The sequence below is a fragment of the Brassica rapa genome, chromosome A05 (genome assembly GCF_000309985.2).
Source record: "Brassica rapa cultivar Chiifu-401-42 chromosome A05, CAAS_Brap_v3.01, whole genome shotgun sequence".
Classification (NCBI taxonomy): domain Eukaryota; kingdom Viridiplantae; phylum Streptophyta; class Magnoliopsida; order Brassicales; family Brassicaceae; genus Brassica; species Brassica rapa.
This window is the reverse complement of record NC_024799.2, coordinates 2400418-2418327: the sequence shown is the minus strand read 5'-3', so window position 1 is coordinate 2418327 and position 17910 is coordinate 2400418. Positions and strand designations below refer to the sequence as shown.

Genomic DNA, 17910 nt, shown 5'->3' with positions numbered 1-17910 from the left:
CCTTGCTTTGCCCACATGAAGACAATAAAGAGCTTAGGATTATTCCGTTTGGTTCAAAAAGCATGTTTGTAATAAAATCCTCTGCGTCTTCTAGGTGCCCTGCCCTTCCTAGTATATCAACCATGCAGCCATAGTGCTCAATTTTAGCATTAAGGCCACACTCTTCCATCGTATGGAACCATTTTCTCCCTTCCTCCACTAATCCAACATGGTCACAAGCTAAGAGAACCACTAATCAAATCCTTTGCTTCTTCCAAGTGACTACAGTTTTAATTCTGATCTCATCAAACAAACTTCTAGCAGAGGTCTGGAACAAGACACACTGACTCGTGGGGACCCGTAATTATCTAAAGTGGACTAGTTATTGGGCTTTACGAAATAAATACGTTACTAAATCAGAATCCAATAAATTGGAGTTCGGACTAAAGATGGAACAAAGTCCTTGTTAATCCCGTTAGTCGATAGGATATCAAATGACCCAAACATATTAGTTATATTTTATATTATATTCAATATTTTGAATATATTTGTTTAATTTTCTTGAATTTATCGATAAAATTCATATATTTTGGATAACGACCACTCGTATTTATCTGGTTTTAATATCAAAAGCTGAATCGAAACTGAAAGAAACTATACCAAATCAATGATTCTAAATTTGTTTTACCTTAAAGATTTTAAACCTGTTGTTTCCTAGTAAACTGATATGAATATCCAAATTCCAAATGCTTATAGCTATGATATGTCAAGAAGAATAAAAAGGCAAAGAGAAGCTGCAACTCTGTAGTAGTTGCTAGTACTAGGAATCTTCAAAACGCCAGACCACAAGTTGCCGGATCAAGAAAATTATGACTTGGATTGCTCCAAAAAAGGAAAGAAGAAAAACGTTTTCCGTGATTAATTCGATTAAAGATGTGATTTTACAAAAGCCCTCGTGTGAGAATCTTGACCAACAAATGGTGGCGCAAGTCAAGTAACTTATGGAAACAAGAAATTCCTGTTTTCTAATCAGTTTGTAAATCTAACGACATAGGCTACTTATGTTGCATTGATAAACTATATTTTAGTAAGACTTTTTTTGTAACTATATTTTAGTAAGACTTACCTAATAGATTCCCAGTAAATTAATGTTGGATCGTTCTGATTATTAAGAATAGACTATTAGGTGCCGAAAATAAATAATTAGCATAGTATTAGGTTAATTAACTGTTTAATATCCCTGTTAATAATGTGACCACCCACCTACTTTAAACTGTCAATTTTGTTTGATCAACCGACAATGATGATTAAACAGTTTACAAGTTACTGCATATCAAAGCAACTTCATCTATGATATGAGGATCTGAGAAACTATAGGATGAATTAATATGTAGTCTTTTCGAAAATTTATCTATTATTTTATTCATATTTAGCATTTAATCATTTTTAGAACTTTTTCATACCAGGGTGAAGCTGTTCTCATTTTATTCAATATGAAAATCTTCAACACTGTAAGGTTTGAACTAGTGACAAGAAGTAGAATTGTAAGGTTTGAACTGGTGACAAGAAGTAGAAAAACAAAATATTAATGATAAGAAATCAATTATAATTTGACACTACTTGTTTTTTAAAACTGATAGAAATGATAATATAAGTGAAACTTGTAAGTGTTACTATAGAATCGAATCAGGAAAACAAAAGAGAGTCCATATAGAGTTTCTATCACATTAGATATGATCAAAACCTATTGACCTTATACATAAAATTAAATTTTACTTATTTAAATGCTTAATTAAATCATTGCTGATAATCAAAATACGTATATGCCGATTGATCCACAGTGAAATCCATATTCGGAACAACCAAGCTAGATTCACCGTCTTCAACGTGACCTACACTCTTCTGCTCCGGCGATGAATAATCGGAGACTGACGGTTCCGGCGAACGACGGCGAGGTCTGATCCTAACCGGCTCATACTTACAAGTACCAATCAAATGTGGAAAGTTAAGCTTAGCTTTTGACCCCTTGAGCTGAAACGCTGCTCGGTCGTAAGCCACCGCCGCGTCTTCCGGCGTCTCGTAAGTCCCGAGCCAAACCCTAGCTCCGTTCTTCTTTGGATCCCTTATCTCCGCCGCGAACTTCCCCCACGGCCTCCTCCTCACTCCCCTGTACTGCATTCCCTTTTGCCTCGGCGGAGCGTTGGAACCACTCGCCTCCGACGCAACCATCGTCTCCGTCTTCTCTTCTCTCACGGTAACTTCCGCTGGAGAGGAGACAGGAGGAACGGTGGGTGTCCAGCCGGAGCTAACGGCGTCGCGGAGAGTGTTGTAGATGGCCATGTCTTGAGAGTCGTCGACGCTTAACGGCAAGTCGCTCCAGTTATCGTTTAAGATAACGTTGCTGAAACTAGGGTTCCGGTAGAAAACGGGTGGGTTAACACCGTTATTGACGGAATCAGCTGAGTTTGTTGAGTCGTTGTAATCAAAACCTGACATTGTTGGCGTAGTTAGGGCTTGAGAGTGGGTTTAGAGAGTGAAATGAAAGATGTCGTATTGTTGCTTAAAACACTGCGGAGGAGATTTGATTTATAAAGGTACGGAACGAGAAGGTCCATGGAATGTTCTTTGAGACTGAACATGAATACATGATGATGTCTTTACCTTTAGGATGATAGTGTGTCCAAAGTTTCCTTGTTTCTATTTAAATATCCCTCGTTGTTTAAAAGGCCATACCGCGACAAAGTATTAGTTATTTATTCTGTTTGGTCTTTTTTTGGTCTTTCTTTTTCAATACTCTCATAATCATTTTTGTAACAATCTTGTTCATAATATTCGTCCATTTTTTCGTTAGGATTTGGCGATGATAATAGTTACAATATAGGTGTTTAATCAAACATAGGTGTAAAACATTAGAAACATATAACTTAGTGAATATCTGCTTATTTATAATTTAAGTAATTCCCAAACTCAGAACTGATTCATTAACTTATAATTTTATATATAATAGTTTTTTCAGTTGATCATCGTTTACCATTGGTCAATGGCAATGTCAAGGTTCGTCACTTTTGAATAATCAACATGGTCAAAAGAAAAAGCTAATTTGTAAATTAGAAATAGTTACAACGCGCAACACAACAGTGAGTCAACAAAACAATGGAAATATAGCTAGATTCGTTAGAACAACGACGGGTCTAATAAACTATATTTTAAATACATAATGCAGAAAATTTTCAGGTATGGAATGAATAAAATATGTGCCAATAACCAAAAACTTATATTTATTTTCGTTATACTAAGAGCATCTCCAACTCCACTTTATTTTTTACTTTAAAATAAAGTGTAGAATAAAAAATACTTCAATAGTACTATATTTCTTATTTTATAATAGAGTAAAAAATAGGTTTACTTTAAATATAGAGTAATATATATTTTTTTTGTTCATTATTCTATTTTCTACTATAAAATAGGGTATCATATGAGCAAACTCAAACTCTATTATATAGTTAATCTATTTTAGAGTAAAAAATAGAGTAAACTATTGAAGATGGTCTAAGGAGAATAAGGCATCAGCTCCCGGGTTTTTAAAATAATAATCATTACCCCTCTAAAGAAAATTTAAACTAATATTATACTCACCAACACAACTTTCACGTGCCAACGAATGTTCTAGTAAAATAATACTATTAAGCCTGACGTAGAAAGGCAAAGTCATACTCCTACCTCAAAGACACGTTTTGTTAATTGACTTTCCTTTTACTCAATCCACTTAGGGGTGGGCGTTCGGGTATCCGTTCGGGTTCGGATTGGGTATTTCAGATTTTCGGGTATTTCGGTATAGAGGTGTAGGACCCGTTCGGGTATTTCTATACTTCGGATCGGGTTCGGGTATTTTTAGTTCGGTTTCGGTTATTTTGGATCGGGTTCGGATATTTAGATTTTGAAAAAAAATTAAATTTTTCATTTCTTAAATTTCTTGTATTTAAGAATATAAATTTTACTTAACTTTTATTTTATTTTTAATAGATTAAATGGTTAATAGATTTGGACATAACATTTTAAAACTAAAAATGCATTAATTTAGTTATTGTTTTAAAATTTTGGATGTAACTTTTTGTTAATTTTTGAAATAAAAAAACTTGACATGCTTTTTAAGTGAGTACTAAATCATTTTTTTCGTAATTGCATGTATATCATCTATACTATTAAAGCAGGATCCTATTGTCATAATTACCTTAGGGGCATGTTTCTTTCACTAACATTGCATGTTTCATTAAGGGCAATTAAGTAATATTAATAACAAATCTATATTGGATCATTTTTTTTGGATCCAGCCCAAATCAAATCTCTCTTGGGCCATTTGGGCCTATTAAAAAATCAGATTCAATTCTCTTTTTTTTTTCTTTGGGCCATTGAGTCCAAGTTCAAATAATTTTTTTTCAACTATTCTTAATTATTATTTTTTTCTTTTCTTAATATAATTTAAGCATTCATAAAAATAATTGAATTTTTTTATTGAAAAGTATAAATCTTTATTAAAAGTATATAATTTTTTAATTAAAATATTAACCCCATAATAAAATTAATTTATCAGAGTTATACCAATTTAATTCATTAAAAAAATAAAGTTTAATTTTTTTTAAAATAAATAGTCATTTAAAATGAAATACGATAAATAAAGATAAAATTTTTAAGTCTTTTATAAAATAAAACAAAAATATATGAAAATGTGACATTTACTAAATATTTGTCAATTGAAAAAAAAAACAAAAATAAACCCGCGCTTTGAAAGCGCGGGTCAAAATCTAGTATGAACTTAAAGTATGTGTAGTATTAATATAAATATTTTATATAAAATAAAAGATGTAAACTAGAAATATAAGGTTAATTATACATATGTTCGGTTATCTTCGGATATCCATTCGGGTTCGGATATTATCCATTCGGGTTCGGGTATCCAATCTCTCCTAATTCAATATCCGTTCGGGTATTTTGTTACTTCGGTTCGGATTTCGGTTCGGGTTTTTCGGATCGGGTTCGGGTGCCACTTCGGATATCGGGTAAAGTGCCCACCCTTAAATCCACTGGTTCATTTCTCTGTAACATCACTCTATACCTATACAGGAACAACATTTAAATAATTCTATTTGAGTATATTCCTTACTTAAATAGACGTTGGCATTTTACGCAGGGAACGGCGGAACGAAACAAACTATCTAAACAAACTGTGATACAATATTGGGCCAAAGGCCCATAAATTGATACCCCTTATGAAACGCCCGTCATGCTTGGTTCAGTCAAAATCAAGGAGAGTGGAATGGGACCAAAGTTCAGCTCAATTTGTAGTCTTATTACAGACAATGAGGAAAGACAACAACAGTCCACTTGTTTGGGACTGGAAAGAAGTGGACTGGAAAGGGACACACCATAAAAGACTAAATCATCTATTAAAATGTACTCCTACAATATATCTTTATAACTATGTTTAGCATTGATTCCTTTCAACAGAAAACTCATTGTTTGAATACTAGTCCAGAAAATATATTATTTAAATTGGGGTGTATCAGTTCAAATTTTTTTTTTTTACAGAAACGCACAAAACAGTAATTTGATTAATACATATATATATATATATATATATCAATAATGCATATAGTAAAAGTAGACCATTTACCATTCACCTAATCTGACAAAATGATCATTTCTCTTCTTTGTCTGAAGAACATAGGGTTTCTTCTTGGACCACCATAACATGCATGGCAGTGACAACAATCCATTGACTCAAAAGAAAAAGAGATTCCGACAAACACAGCAGTAGTAATAGTAGTAGTACCAAAGGAGATTTTCTTAAGACTTGGAGCTTTCCATGTCCTTACAAAAGTTTTGGTTCAAATGGAAGACAGATTTAACCTCCTAACCCCCTCCACTCTGATCTATTAAACCCCCTTGACATAAGAAGACTATAACTACTAATTAAGCAACCAAACACAAACTCTTCTGAGGGAAAAAAACAAAGCCTTCAGAAAAACTCAAAGTCTAGAAACTTCCCACCAGCTTTTGCATCTCCTCCTCCTCCTCCTCCTGCTGCTGATGCTGATACAGGTGGTGGTCCCATCATCCTCTTGCTGTTACTACCAAACCCAACAGGATCAATCGGTCCATACTTCGGCGGCGGCTCTACCTCCATCTGCCTCGGCACTTCAGGAGGAGTACTACACCTTATCAACGCCCAGTTCACTCCTTCGAAAAACGGATGCTGCTTAATCTCCGTCGCTCCTCTCTTCGTCCCCAACCTACTCTTCGGATCTTTCACCAGCAACGCCTGAACCAAGTCCCTCCCCGCGTAGCTAGTGGCCGGCGACTCAGGGAACTTCAACTGCTCTCCCACCACATTAAACAGAGTAGCTCTGTTCCCTGATCCTTTAAACGGCGTCTTACCGTATAAAAGCTCGTGAACAAAGATACCAAACGTCCACCAATCCACCGCGCTTCCGTGCCCTTCTCCCTTGATGATCTCCGGAGCTAAGTACTCGTGCGTTCCGACAAAGGACATGGACCTCGTGTTAGGCTCGGCCACCAGCTCAGGGAGGGAACCTCCTGAGTGGTGTGATTTGAAGAAATCTGTTTGAGTTTTACGAGTCTTGTTCTTTTTGGTGGGGAAGATGCGACGCGGTAAGAAGCACGAGGGCTGGATGATGCAAGAGGATGTGGGCTCTATGCAAGCGGGTTGGACGCAGAAGGCGCCGCGTTTTGAGGGGTCGGAGTCGAAGGTTTTGATCAGGGTTGGTGAAACAGCGCATCTTAGGGAGAGGTCGAAGTCTGAGAGCATTATGTGACCGTCGTCTCGGACGAGAACGTTCTCGGGTTTCAAGTCTCTGTAGACGACGCCGAGCATGTGGAGATACTCAAGCGCCAGCAGCACCTCTGCAGCGTAGAACCTGCCAAAGAAAAGGAAACGTGTATAGAAAGTGAGATCATCATAGTGAATGAAACTTAGCTCTGGTAACGTTGGAACTAAGCATGGACACATTTGGAACAGAGGAACCAAACCATACCGAACCAAAGAAACTGTAACTAAACCAAATTTTATCAATATCCGAGTGGATCATATATATATCTAGAACCGAGAAACCGAAACCAAACCAAACCGGAAATAAACTAACAACTGAATGGATACTCAAACTTTTAATACACATATTATATACCTAAAAATATTAGATATATTAAGATTCTAAATAACCAAATATTTTGAAATACTATTTATAAACAGAATTATCCGAATTACTCTAATATTTTTTATCCAAAATATTAAAAATTATCTAAATTATCCAATACTTGTATCCGAATAACCCAAATCAATATTTAAACTGAAAAAATCTACTTATCCGATGTTTTTGTCCGAATCAGAGCTAAACTAGACCCGGATTATTTTTTTCCAGATATTAGATGGTTTCCAACTTTGCTACTTGAACTGACCAAAAAAAAAAAAATAACCAAACCGAAAAACAAAATAACGAACCGAAACCAATCCAAACCGAATTTTGTAAGTTTCTAAATTTCTAGAACCAAAAAGACCCCTAAACCAAAATATCCGAACCGAAAACCGAATGCTAATGCCTAGTTTTGGAACCGAGAGACAAAAGACATACCTAGCAGCATACTCAGAGAAATGCTTCCCAGGCTGACGCTGCCTCAACGTATGCAGATCACCACCAGGACAATACTCCATAACCAAACACGAGAACCTATCCGTCTCAAAATGAGTATACAACGTCGGCAGAAACGGATGATCCAACAGCTGCAGAATCTCCCTCTCAGTCTGCGCCCTATTCAGCTTCTTCCTATTCTCAAGAGACGCTTTATCCATCACCTTCACAGCGAAATGACACCTCGTCCCACTCAACTCCGCCAGATACACACTCCCTATATCGCCACACCCCAACCGCTTCAGCAGCTTGAAGTGACTCATCCCTAGAACACCGTCCCGCGTCCTCACGGCTAAAATAGCGTTCCACCTCGGATCGTTCCCTTTGTGAGGCTTGTTGAGGCTCCCCGTGAAGTTGCTCCAGCTGCTCTCTTCGCTTAAGCAGCTGCTGTCGCTCGCTCTGCTCTCGAAGGAGTCGAACACCATGTTGATGCTCCTGTTGTCGATGTAGTTCTTGTCCATGCTAAGCACAACGTCGTTCCTCTGCTGATCAGCGGAAGTGCTGTTGGCCATACTCATGGCCCTGGCGAAGTTTATGCTTTCCACGCTGCTGTTGTGTGGGCTCGCGTCCCAGACGCATTCCTTGTCTGAATCTTGCGGTGGTGGGAGAGAGTTGTCTGTGTTCTGAGAGGCACGAGCCATAGATGTGGCAGGCTCAGGGACGCAGAGGGAGAGATCCTCGAGGAAAGGTCCTTTAGTGGAGCTAGGGACATAAACAGTTGTTATGAGATCCATGTCGTCAGGCTCTGGAGGATGGCTAACACCGCGGAACGAGCTGGAGCCAGCTTCATCACCACCACCACCACCTACCTCTTCGATCTCCAGCAAAGGGTACTTTGAATCCATCGTTGTTGGCCTCACCACAGGCTCAAACTCCTGAAAATCATTCATATCTCCACCAATCATCATCAACTCGTCTCTGTGATGCACATTGAGAACTTGGCTTAGCTCTCTCCCTAACGTCGTAGTGGGATTCTGATTCACTGATCTTCCTCCTCCCTTGTTGTATCGAGCAGCTCGTTCCCTCAGAGACTCTAGTTGCATACCGTTATCTCTATTTTCAAAGTCTAGGTATTGTCTTCTTGAGACAGGACCTTTACTAAGCTCACCGACTCTTTCCATATCCAGCATTCATACGAGATCTTCAACACTCCAAAAACAAATCTCTTTATACCTTATAAAAAAAACATGTTTAACTAAATCAATCAAACAAAATATGGGACCATCTTGTCTGAGAATAAATATAACGCGTGATTTGGTAATAAACCCTCAGGGCTAATTTTTTTGGTTTCGAGACAAAGATACAGAACACGAGTTTGTGTATGTCTGTATTATATCCCTCCATTGCTCGATAACAACCATAGGGATTGAAGATTTCATTTTTAACTTTTCATTTACAAAACCCATTTAGAAAACGACAAAAAGAAAGAGACTTTAGTCACTAACCGGAAACTAAGAGACGAAGATCCCGAGATTAAGCAGTCTTCCGGTTACAATGCAGAGAGATTTTATCACCGGAGAATGCTTCTTTCTCCGATGAAGCAGAGAGGCGATGAAAGAAGAAGAAGAAGAAACCCTCGACTCCTCACTCCTCAGGCTCGAAGATTGAGAGTTGTGAAGAAAGGCTTTTGCTTTATGTGTGTGTGTGTGTGGGCGCTATCTCTAGCTGTAGAGCTGCGACTGACGGTAACGGAGGAAATTTTTTATTTTATTTTTAAAGGAAAAAATTAAAGGAGAGGTGAGAGTGGGACCCGTATACTGTAGGGTCCAGTCATTAAAGTGGGACCGACATGTGTTCCTTCTTCAACCTACAATTTGGTTTGAGACGTTTCTTTTGTTATGGTTTTTGATCAGATGTTTCTTTCTTTCTTTTTGTGTGTGAGATTGATTCCATTTTTTTCTTTAGAGGTTAAAACCCGAAACCTAGATATTAATCATAGTTTTTTCAGCTATAATCACTTTGTTTAGTTTTTACCAATCTGAGTATAAAACACTTCTAATACATTATGGAATCTTGATAATTACTACAATCAAACATATATATGCTGGAAGTCTTTTCGGATGAGCAAAGAGTTTGTATGTGGTATTTATGAATATTATAAAAACGAACTTTATTTTGTGAGAGAATGGACTATTCCTTTTGTTGTGTAATGAAAATATAAGGAAAAATGAATAGTGAGAGTATATAGTATTTATGAATAGTTTTAAAACGAACTTTATTTTGTGAGAGAATGGAACTATTACTTTTGTTGTGTAATAGAATATAAGAAAAAAATGAATTGCGAAAGAAAGAGACAAGGAATCAAAACCTTGTGGATTTGTGAAAACACTTTATTGACCCACCATTGCATATGTTGATTAGCTTTTTTCTTATTTTTCTCTTCATTTCCCATCACTTTTCCTTTTATTTTTTGTTGCCCCTACGCAAAATATTTGTCTTTATTTGAAGCATTATTTGATCGTAGCATTTTGAATGGTGACCGCTTAAAGAACAAGTGAAAATAAGGAATAAAAAAAGCGGAGTAAGTGCAATGGAATGTCATCGATAACTATAGTTGTTAATTGTAATGTTAACAGTGGTAGATAATCATGATCAGTAGCATGTAAGGAGTATTTGACAATGGAAAAACAAAATTCTTGATAATAATAAAGAGGTTATTTGATTAATCATGTCTCTTCAACTCCACTAATTTATGTTGAATCTACTCTCTTTGTGCAGGTGGTGGCCATATCACTATACTGTAGAACAGTTGAGGTTCAATGGACACTATACTTGAAAGCAATGATTAGTGGGCATTGTTTTGTGAGTTAAACAATAAGAATAGTATAGTATTTTTGTCTTAATTTCAGCAATAAGAATAGTATATAGTTTAGTTCAATATTATTGTCTTAATTTCAGCAATAAGAATAGTATATAGTTGGATTATAAAAACAATGTTGGCCCTCGACGCTCTAATCATGGTGGGCTTAGTGAATGATGCTTTATTTGCCTGCAAAGTAAATAAAAGCTGCGATGATAATTCTATTAGCATTTTTTATTCAAAAAGATTAACACTGCTAGTAATGTAAGAACAAAAATATTATAAGCAGACAGAGATAGTTGTCGGCTTGGAAAGTTAAAGACGAAAATGACCACTAAGTGAGGCGTTGAAAGGCTATTAAGACAAGGGTAAGATCGATAATACGAATCATATGGATTGCGCGTGGATTGAAGAGATCTCTGTCTGGGTCAGTTTTATCTTTATCTCATTTACCAAACGATCCAAAACACATGCAGTGTCTCGTCCTTTTTATGTAATAATAGGATCAAATTTTGTAATTTTTTTCTCTGATCGGGTCTCTGGCATTGTTCATACTCCCATGAGTTCATTAGATCATTTAGCTTATAACTATTTGCGTAATTTTGTTATGATTGTCTTAAATAAATAACTATAGATGGTTGGTAGTGACTAGTGGGTTTTAAAATAGAGAGCTAGTTATCTTGAAATTTCGTTACAGTTAGTAATAGTAAAATATATATTTTATACATTTCATATTAAGTTCACTGTTTCAAAATCATCTCTAGGAAGTATATCTCCTTATTCTTCCTCGGGTTTTATACAAGGTTAGAGTAAAAAATGGTCCAATTGTATTCTATTTTTCACTGACCATTTCCAATGTATTTTGCTATTTTCACCTCTAAAACAGAGGAACTCTATAATAGAGATGAGATATGCTCCAATGTATTTCCCTAAAATAGCAATCTCTAAATGTAGAGTAAAAAATAGAGAAATGTTATTTCTTCTTCTATAAATAGAGGAAAAAATAGAGATCTCTATTATAGAGGAAGAAATATAGATGGGTTGAAGCAATTTCGCTTCTAAATGCTATTATAAAAGTTGAAATAGCTATGGGTTGGAGATGCTCTAATAGAGTAAAAAATAAGTTTACTCCAAATATAGAGTAATTTTTTGTTTCATCACTCTATTTTTTACTCTAAAATAGAGTACCATTAGAGCAAACTTAAACTCTATTATAGAATTATTCTATTTTAGAGTAAAAAATAGAATAAGCTATTGGAGATGGGCTTACAATTCAAAACTAGCTATGTGAATATTTGTCCAAGGTTTCTTCAGATTCATCATTATACGCAATTTCTATAAAGTCTTTTGACCTAAATACTATGTGAACAGTTGTCCAATGGTTCTACAAAACACATGCAGTTAGCTAACTTTGAATAAAATAAGTAATGCTTGTATGAACATTATATTCTTTTTGTTTTGGAATCTCCAATTAGCGTCACTATTCTATATAATTCAAATAGTAAACCATTTACTAAATACCAAGCTCTTAGGTAAAGATATTTTGTATTTAGGTATGTGGAATAAATGGGTGTGAATGTGTGGTACTAACTATGGTATCTTTATAGGTGGGGACTTGAATCTGAGCCCTTCTCTTTACTGAAAAGCACTTAGAAGAAAATAAAGAAGGGTTTGAAACTTTGAACACCAAAAAATAATAGACTTATCGAAACAATACAAAGGGAAAAAGCAACACGTTTCTTAATTTTTGAACTCTTCTGATTCCATTCTCATCACATTATGTTTTATTCCTTCCTCCTCACATCATTAAATTTGCATATTCAAAATATATATCCATGTACTTAAGCAAGCCAGAATAACCTGGTCAATGGTCTAGTTTGAAGAAGATCAAAATTGTAAATTCGACCGATGTCTATCCATATTTTGTAACTGTAAACTTTTTATTCAGAATCAGCGATAAAACGCAAGAATCTAATGATTTTCACTTGTTCTTGATTAACAAAGAAAACTTCAGTACTATTTGATATGGGTTCGAGACTAATTAATTCTACATTTCCAGCATCGTATTTGAAATGGGTTAGGGTTTTTATTTAATCGAAATCTGGCCCATACTTATATATTATTTTGGCCCGTATGTTCTTGGTCTATTTTCATATACAAGCCTATCCATCATTCTGTTCTTAATATTTTATCCTCTAATTACCGTATATTTAATTTATTGTGAAAAAAAAACGCTAGCACACTAATAAAAATATTGGATATGACTAGTCGTTCGTTTAAGAATAATTAATTACTACTGATCAAATCGCTTAGACAAATTAAATTGGTCAAAATGACTAACTTAATTTGGACTATCTTTTTTCGTCAGCCAAAAAAATGAACAAAATCATCATTACAATATACCATTTACATATACATGAACATATATATGTCTATTAGCGCAGATGTCCAGTAATTTAATTTACATAAACATGACTTGATCACGTTAAAATGTGGGATTATACGGCTCCCGTTTATCCAACTTGGTAAATTTTCATACGTCAGTAGCTGGTTTTTCATCTTCTAACTTTGTGGCCGGTGACTAGTAGTATACAAGTGTCGCTTATAAACTAGTTGACAAAGAAGGTAACATATCCTACTTTACTCCTATTTTTAGAAAAGATGTATAAATACTTACAAGAGTGTTACCATCTAATGTCGCAATTTAGGATACGTACAATGGTGGAAACAAATGGACGGCGAGGCGTTGACGGGAATTAAAGTGATTTGTCATCATAATCCATCACATATTCTTTGGCACGATCAGCATAAAGCACTCACTCAATCACGTAAAATCAATAGTTGAGTTTTAGTCCACGACTTTCAAGTTTCAAAATTTTCAACATAAAGCACTAATTCACGTAAAATCACATCATTCCATTGAGGAGGAAAAAATCCAATTAGGCCCGAACAATAGTTGAATAATAATAATAATTCACGACTTTGAAGTTTCAAATCTTCAATCATTATTGATGTTAACCCCAAATCCATCCAATGGTGTGACGTTACAGCCTTTTTGGCTAAAGATAAAATGAAATTCAAAAACGTTATTGACATGAAAGTGTTATAAACTAGAGAAAAATCATGTGATTTTCTCGCTTTTTCCTTAGCCGAAATCCAAAATAAGTAACGCGCAAAGTTTTTTTTGGATTTTTTTTTCAGTTTGAAGAATTGGATAAAATCAAAAGGCAATGATGAGATGATCTAACATAACAATTGACTCTTTCTATAGATGCTTGGCCAGATTCCACAATCATCTCTAAAAGTAAAGCAATTTTTTTTACTGCAAACACCATATGATTTATTAATTCAGAAGGAACATGTTAGCTTTTTGAGCTAGAGTTTTGCAAGCGAGCTCTTTTGCAGCTCTTTTTGCAAGAAGATCCGTTCTTACGTTTGAAATTGAAAATTCTGTAAACGATGATACTATATGGATGAATTCATTCCATTCTGAAACCATAGCTGGCCAATATTTTTCATCGTTAATCAGTAAAAAAAGTAAAGCAATTATAATAAACAAGGATGGATATATTAGTTCACTATCCCATAAATTTTGTTTTTGGTATCCTAGAAATTAAGTGTCCTAATATTGGAGCATGCAATATATTCAATCATCCGTATGATGTATGATGTCTACATTAAACTTGCAAACGATTATACTATGATTCATGACAACTTTTGTAATTTGGAAAGTTGATTACAAAACATGATTCAAGAACAGATGTATAGCCAGGAGATTGCATATGAAACTAGGAGATATGACAACATCTTACATTTCTTAATGTGTAAACTCATCCATTAGATGAAGATCATTGTGCCATTATTATGTTTTCCTCTTTTCTCCAGTCATATCAAAAATTTTGTTTACAAAGCTAACAGAGATCACTTGCTTCTCCTCTTACCACCTCCTTTCTTCCCTTTCTTTCCTTTCTTCTTCTTCCCTTTCTTCTCTCCTCCTCCTACTCCTCCACCTCCTAGCTCTCCTCCCATGCCTCTGGACTTGCTCTTGCTCTTACCGAAGTTGAAATCTCCGTTTGATGAAGAAGAACCAGAACGTAGTAAATCCTTAACATCAAGAACACCACCTCTGAAATTCCCAAAAGTCGACTTCAAGACTCTATCCTCCGGCTTACGCTTCTTCTCTGCAGGCTTCTTGGTACTCACACCACCACCAAGCGGTCCTCCAAATCTACCAAAAATCATATTCTGCAGAACACACAGTAGCAGAGAGTGAGAGTTAGACTTTAACTTTCATAATGTGAGATTATATCTAAAAATTGCTTTAACCTGTTCCACCATCTTCTCCTCTCTTTCTTTCTGCTTCTTCATCTGTACTCTCGCTACACTGAGTGGTAGCCTCTGTTTCTTTTGAGGCTGTGATAACAAAAAAAAAAAAAAAAAGATTACCCATCTCGTAAAAATTGTAACTTTGAATTAAAAATCAAACCTTTCCACCAAGTTCGGTGACTTTCTGATTCTCCAAAGCCTTCTTATCCTTCCATGTCATATGCTTGATAGCTTTTAAAACATTTAAAAAAGATCAGTTAATAACAACAACAACATCATGTCTGAGTGCTAAATATGGCAATGTCTTATTCAAGCAGCCTACACAAGTTCAGACAAGAGAGAAGAGAAGAGAGAGTGTTTACCAAAGTGCTGAACATCTTTCATAATATTCTTAAAGCTCATGTTAGGATCAACGGCATCATCATCCATGGCTTGTTTGTTCTTCGCCATTGGCTTGCGATTATACATGTTTTGGGTACTTCTGAAACAGACAAGACAATAGAAAATTAGAGATTTTGGTTTGAATCAATCGGAGTTCCTCCTGAGATTAGAGATTCAGACACGAACCTGAGTGCGAGAAACCACGACTGCTCGAAGAAAGCTTTGCTTGAAAGAAGGAATGTATGAGAGCGGCGCAGGACGATGATGTTATGTCGGAAAGGGTTTTAGGTTTTGCCAATTTCTATTTTCTTGGTTATATTAAGCTCCTAAAACACACGAGTGATTAGCAGCTAATTGCTGAAAATTACGATCGGTTTACTATTTATTTTTCGGTTCGTTTACGTGAGGTGGGCTTGGGCCTTATTGCGCTTAGGCTTTATTAGGCTTATTGAATCTCATGAAGATATAGACATGATGGTTGGTTACCTACGCTATTGGTAATCAACAAGATCATCTCAGCTCTGTTCTGCTAAGTTTTCATCATCTCCAATATTACAGTAATTTTTTTTTATCCCGAATAGTAAAGATTGCTACATAAATGAAGGTTGTAAATATTGAGATATATTGAAATTATATGATAGTTATAGACTAAGATTGTAAATATTATTTATTAGTTTTTAAGGTTTTTTATATGTAGTACAAAGTGAACAAGAAATAAAAGATCTCTATTATTTTTTGTTCACTTTTATAAAGAGATCGCTGGGACTACATACACACAAAACCCTAAAATAATAAGGAATATTTACAATTTTAATCAATAACTATTGTATAATTTTAGTCAAAGAAAAATATTGTATAATTTCAATGTATCTCAATAGGTTGTGTTCCTCGTGTCGCATCCATTATTGTTCTAGTACTATATGAACTGTTTATATGCGCTTCCATATTTGATTTGCTAGCAGGGCACGTACGGTTTAAACGTATGCAATTCTTTCTTCTGACTTTATAATTTTCATTTTTTTTCATGAGACCCATGATACTCTCTGTTTCCTTGATGTTGCACCCAATCAAAACCTTGCTATTATATGCTGTTAATTTTAGTGCAAACTTGAATAAGTAACTGGAAGCAGCTCATAGAATTTACTAGTATTGCGAAAGTAACGGTTATTAATCTTGCGCAGCCAAATTACTACGGGAGTCCCAAATAATTCCATCTCCGTTAGTGTTCGGGATATATTCAGTATGTGTTGTATACTTTTCTTTTATATGCTGGAAGGCATGATACATTGCATGAGTCGGAAATTGGGGGAGATGTCATGTTGTACGTACAAGACTTCTATTTTCTTAACAAATAATTAAATTTTATATATAAGACGGAGAAAAGGGAGAAATGTGTTCAAGTGTGTGTGTTTTCACGTCTTGTGAGACTTCGAGCAGAAAATTGAAGACCAAACAGGTTTTTCATCTTCTTGCTACACACAGGTTTGATCGTCTTACCTATGTCCTTCTGCGCCTAGTCTTCCAAGTTACAATCTACATGATTTGGAGAGAGAAGAATGACAGGAAACACCATAAGAGACCAAGACAGACTAGCCAATTGGCTAAGGTAATTGGGAGAGCTGTGAAAAATCGGTTATTGTCAGTCAAATATTGGGAGAAATCTCATCTACGGGGTTTGATACAGCTCTGGTTCCATGCACACTCTTAGGCTATAATTCTTTAATTATCATTTTGTATATAACTATTCTTTTCTCTTGATGATTAATAAATTTAACATTTCATAAAAAAAAAAAAATTGAAGACAAAACTTGAAAGGATAGAATAGAAAGTCTTTCTAGTGTTCCTTTGTAACCCATCAAAAATATTAAGTTTTTTTCGGTAAATGTTCTAAAACCTATGACCTTTAGTGTTGTTTTGAAATTACTAAACACATTTTACATTTGTATTAATGTATATTAAACTATCTTTCATGGTACATGGACATCGTTTTAATTTTTTGTCAATTAAATTAGTAACTTCATAATACTCCCTAAATTTGTGGACTAACCACTATAAAATGGTTATATTCTAATGAAACGGAGAAAACAAAAGTTTCAAACCTCTTTGAACTTTATCATATGTTATCAAATGATGCAACTATGCATTAAAACCGTATTTTCATATTTTTCACTTTTTTTCTCAAAATATATGTGTTATTTTAAAATATTGAATTTTTGGTAAATGCTCTCTATAATGAGGCCTATGATCTTTAGTGTTGTTTTAAAATTTATAAACACATTCTACAGTTGTATTGATGTATATTAAACTCTCTTTCATGGTACATAGACATCGTTATAATTTTTTGTCAATTAATTTAGTAAAATTTTATAATACTCCCTAAATTGGTGGAATAACCTAATATATAATCCTATTCTCTAGAAAAACAGAGACAACAAATGTTTCAAACTTCTTTAACCTTAATCATATGTTAGTGAATGAGGAAACTATGTATTAAAACAAAATTTTCATATTTTTGTTTTTTTTTTCAAAATCTATGTGTTTTTCGGTAAATGTTATATATACTGAAGCATATGATCTTTAGTGTTGTTTTAAAATTTCTAAACACATTCTACATTTGTATTAATGTATATTAAACTCTCTTTCATGGTACACGGACATTATTTTAATTTTTTGTCAATTAATTTAGTACAACTTCATTATACTCTCTAAATTGGTAGACTA

General features: G+C 34.8%; 3 protein-coding genes across 5 annotated transcripts; all 3 read right to left on the bottom strand.

Annotated features, from left to right (window-relative positions):
- Positions 1 to 48: 48 nt before the first annotated feature.
- LOC103867747 (ethylene-responsive transcription factor 13) lies at positions 49 to 3941 on the bottom strand. Its single transcript, XM_033292484.1, has one exon. It carries the CDS (start codon positions 2473 to 2475, stop codon positions 1777 to 1779), a length of 699 nt encoding a protein of 232 aa, XP_033148375.1. The 5' UTR covers positions 2476 to 3941; the 3' UTR covers positions 49 to 1776.
- A 1811-nt stretch (positions 3942 to 5752) lies between these two features.
- LOC103866842 (serine/threonine-protein kinase D6PKL1) lies at positions 5753 to 11387 on the bottom strand. Of its 2 annotated transcripts, none has more exons than XM_009144829.3 (3): positions 9128 to 11387; positions 7626 to 8847; positions 5753 to 6914 (listed from the first exon to the last, which is right to left on the bottom strand). In XM_009144829.3, the coding sequence occupies exons 2-3, from the start codon at positions 8810 to 8812 to the stop codon at positions 5996 to 5998; spliced, it is 2106 nt and encodes a 701-aa protein (XP_009143077.1). In that variant the 5' UTR covers positions 8813 to 8847; positions 9128 to 11387; the 3' UTR covers positions 5753 to 5995. The 2 variants fall into 2 exon arrangements, with proteins under 2 accessions (XP_009143077.1, XP_009143076.1); XM_009144828.3 differs by having other exon boundaries at positions 7626 to 8855; positions 9128 to 11365.
- A 2772-nt stretch (positions 11388 to 14159) lies between these two features.
- On the bottom strand, positions 14160 to 15541 carry LOC103866841. 2 transcript variants are annotated; one of them, XM_009144826.3, is made up of 5 exons: positions 15376 to 15541; positions 15171 to 15289; positions 14969 to 15039; positions 14809 to 14895; positions 14160 to 14727 (listed from the first exon to the last, which is right to left on the bottom strand). In XM_009144826.3, the coding sequence occupies exons 2-5, from the start codon at positions 15274 to 15276 to the stop codon at positions 14404 to 14406; spliced, it is 588 nt and encodes a 195-aa protein (XP_009143074.1). In that variant the 5' UTR covers positions 15277 to 15289; positions 15376 to 15541; the 3' UTR covers positions 14160 to 14403. The 2 variants fall into 2 exon arrangements, with proteins under 2 accessions (XP_009143074.1, XP_018514850.1); XM_018659334.2 differs by having other exon boundaries at positions 15171 to 15286; positions 15376 to 15531.
- Between the last annotated feature and the right edge of the window lie 2369 nt (positions 15542 to 17910).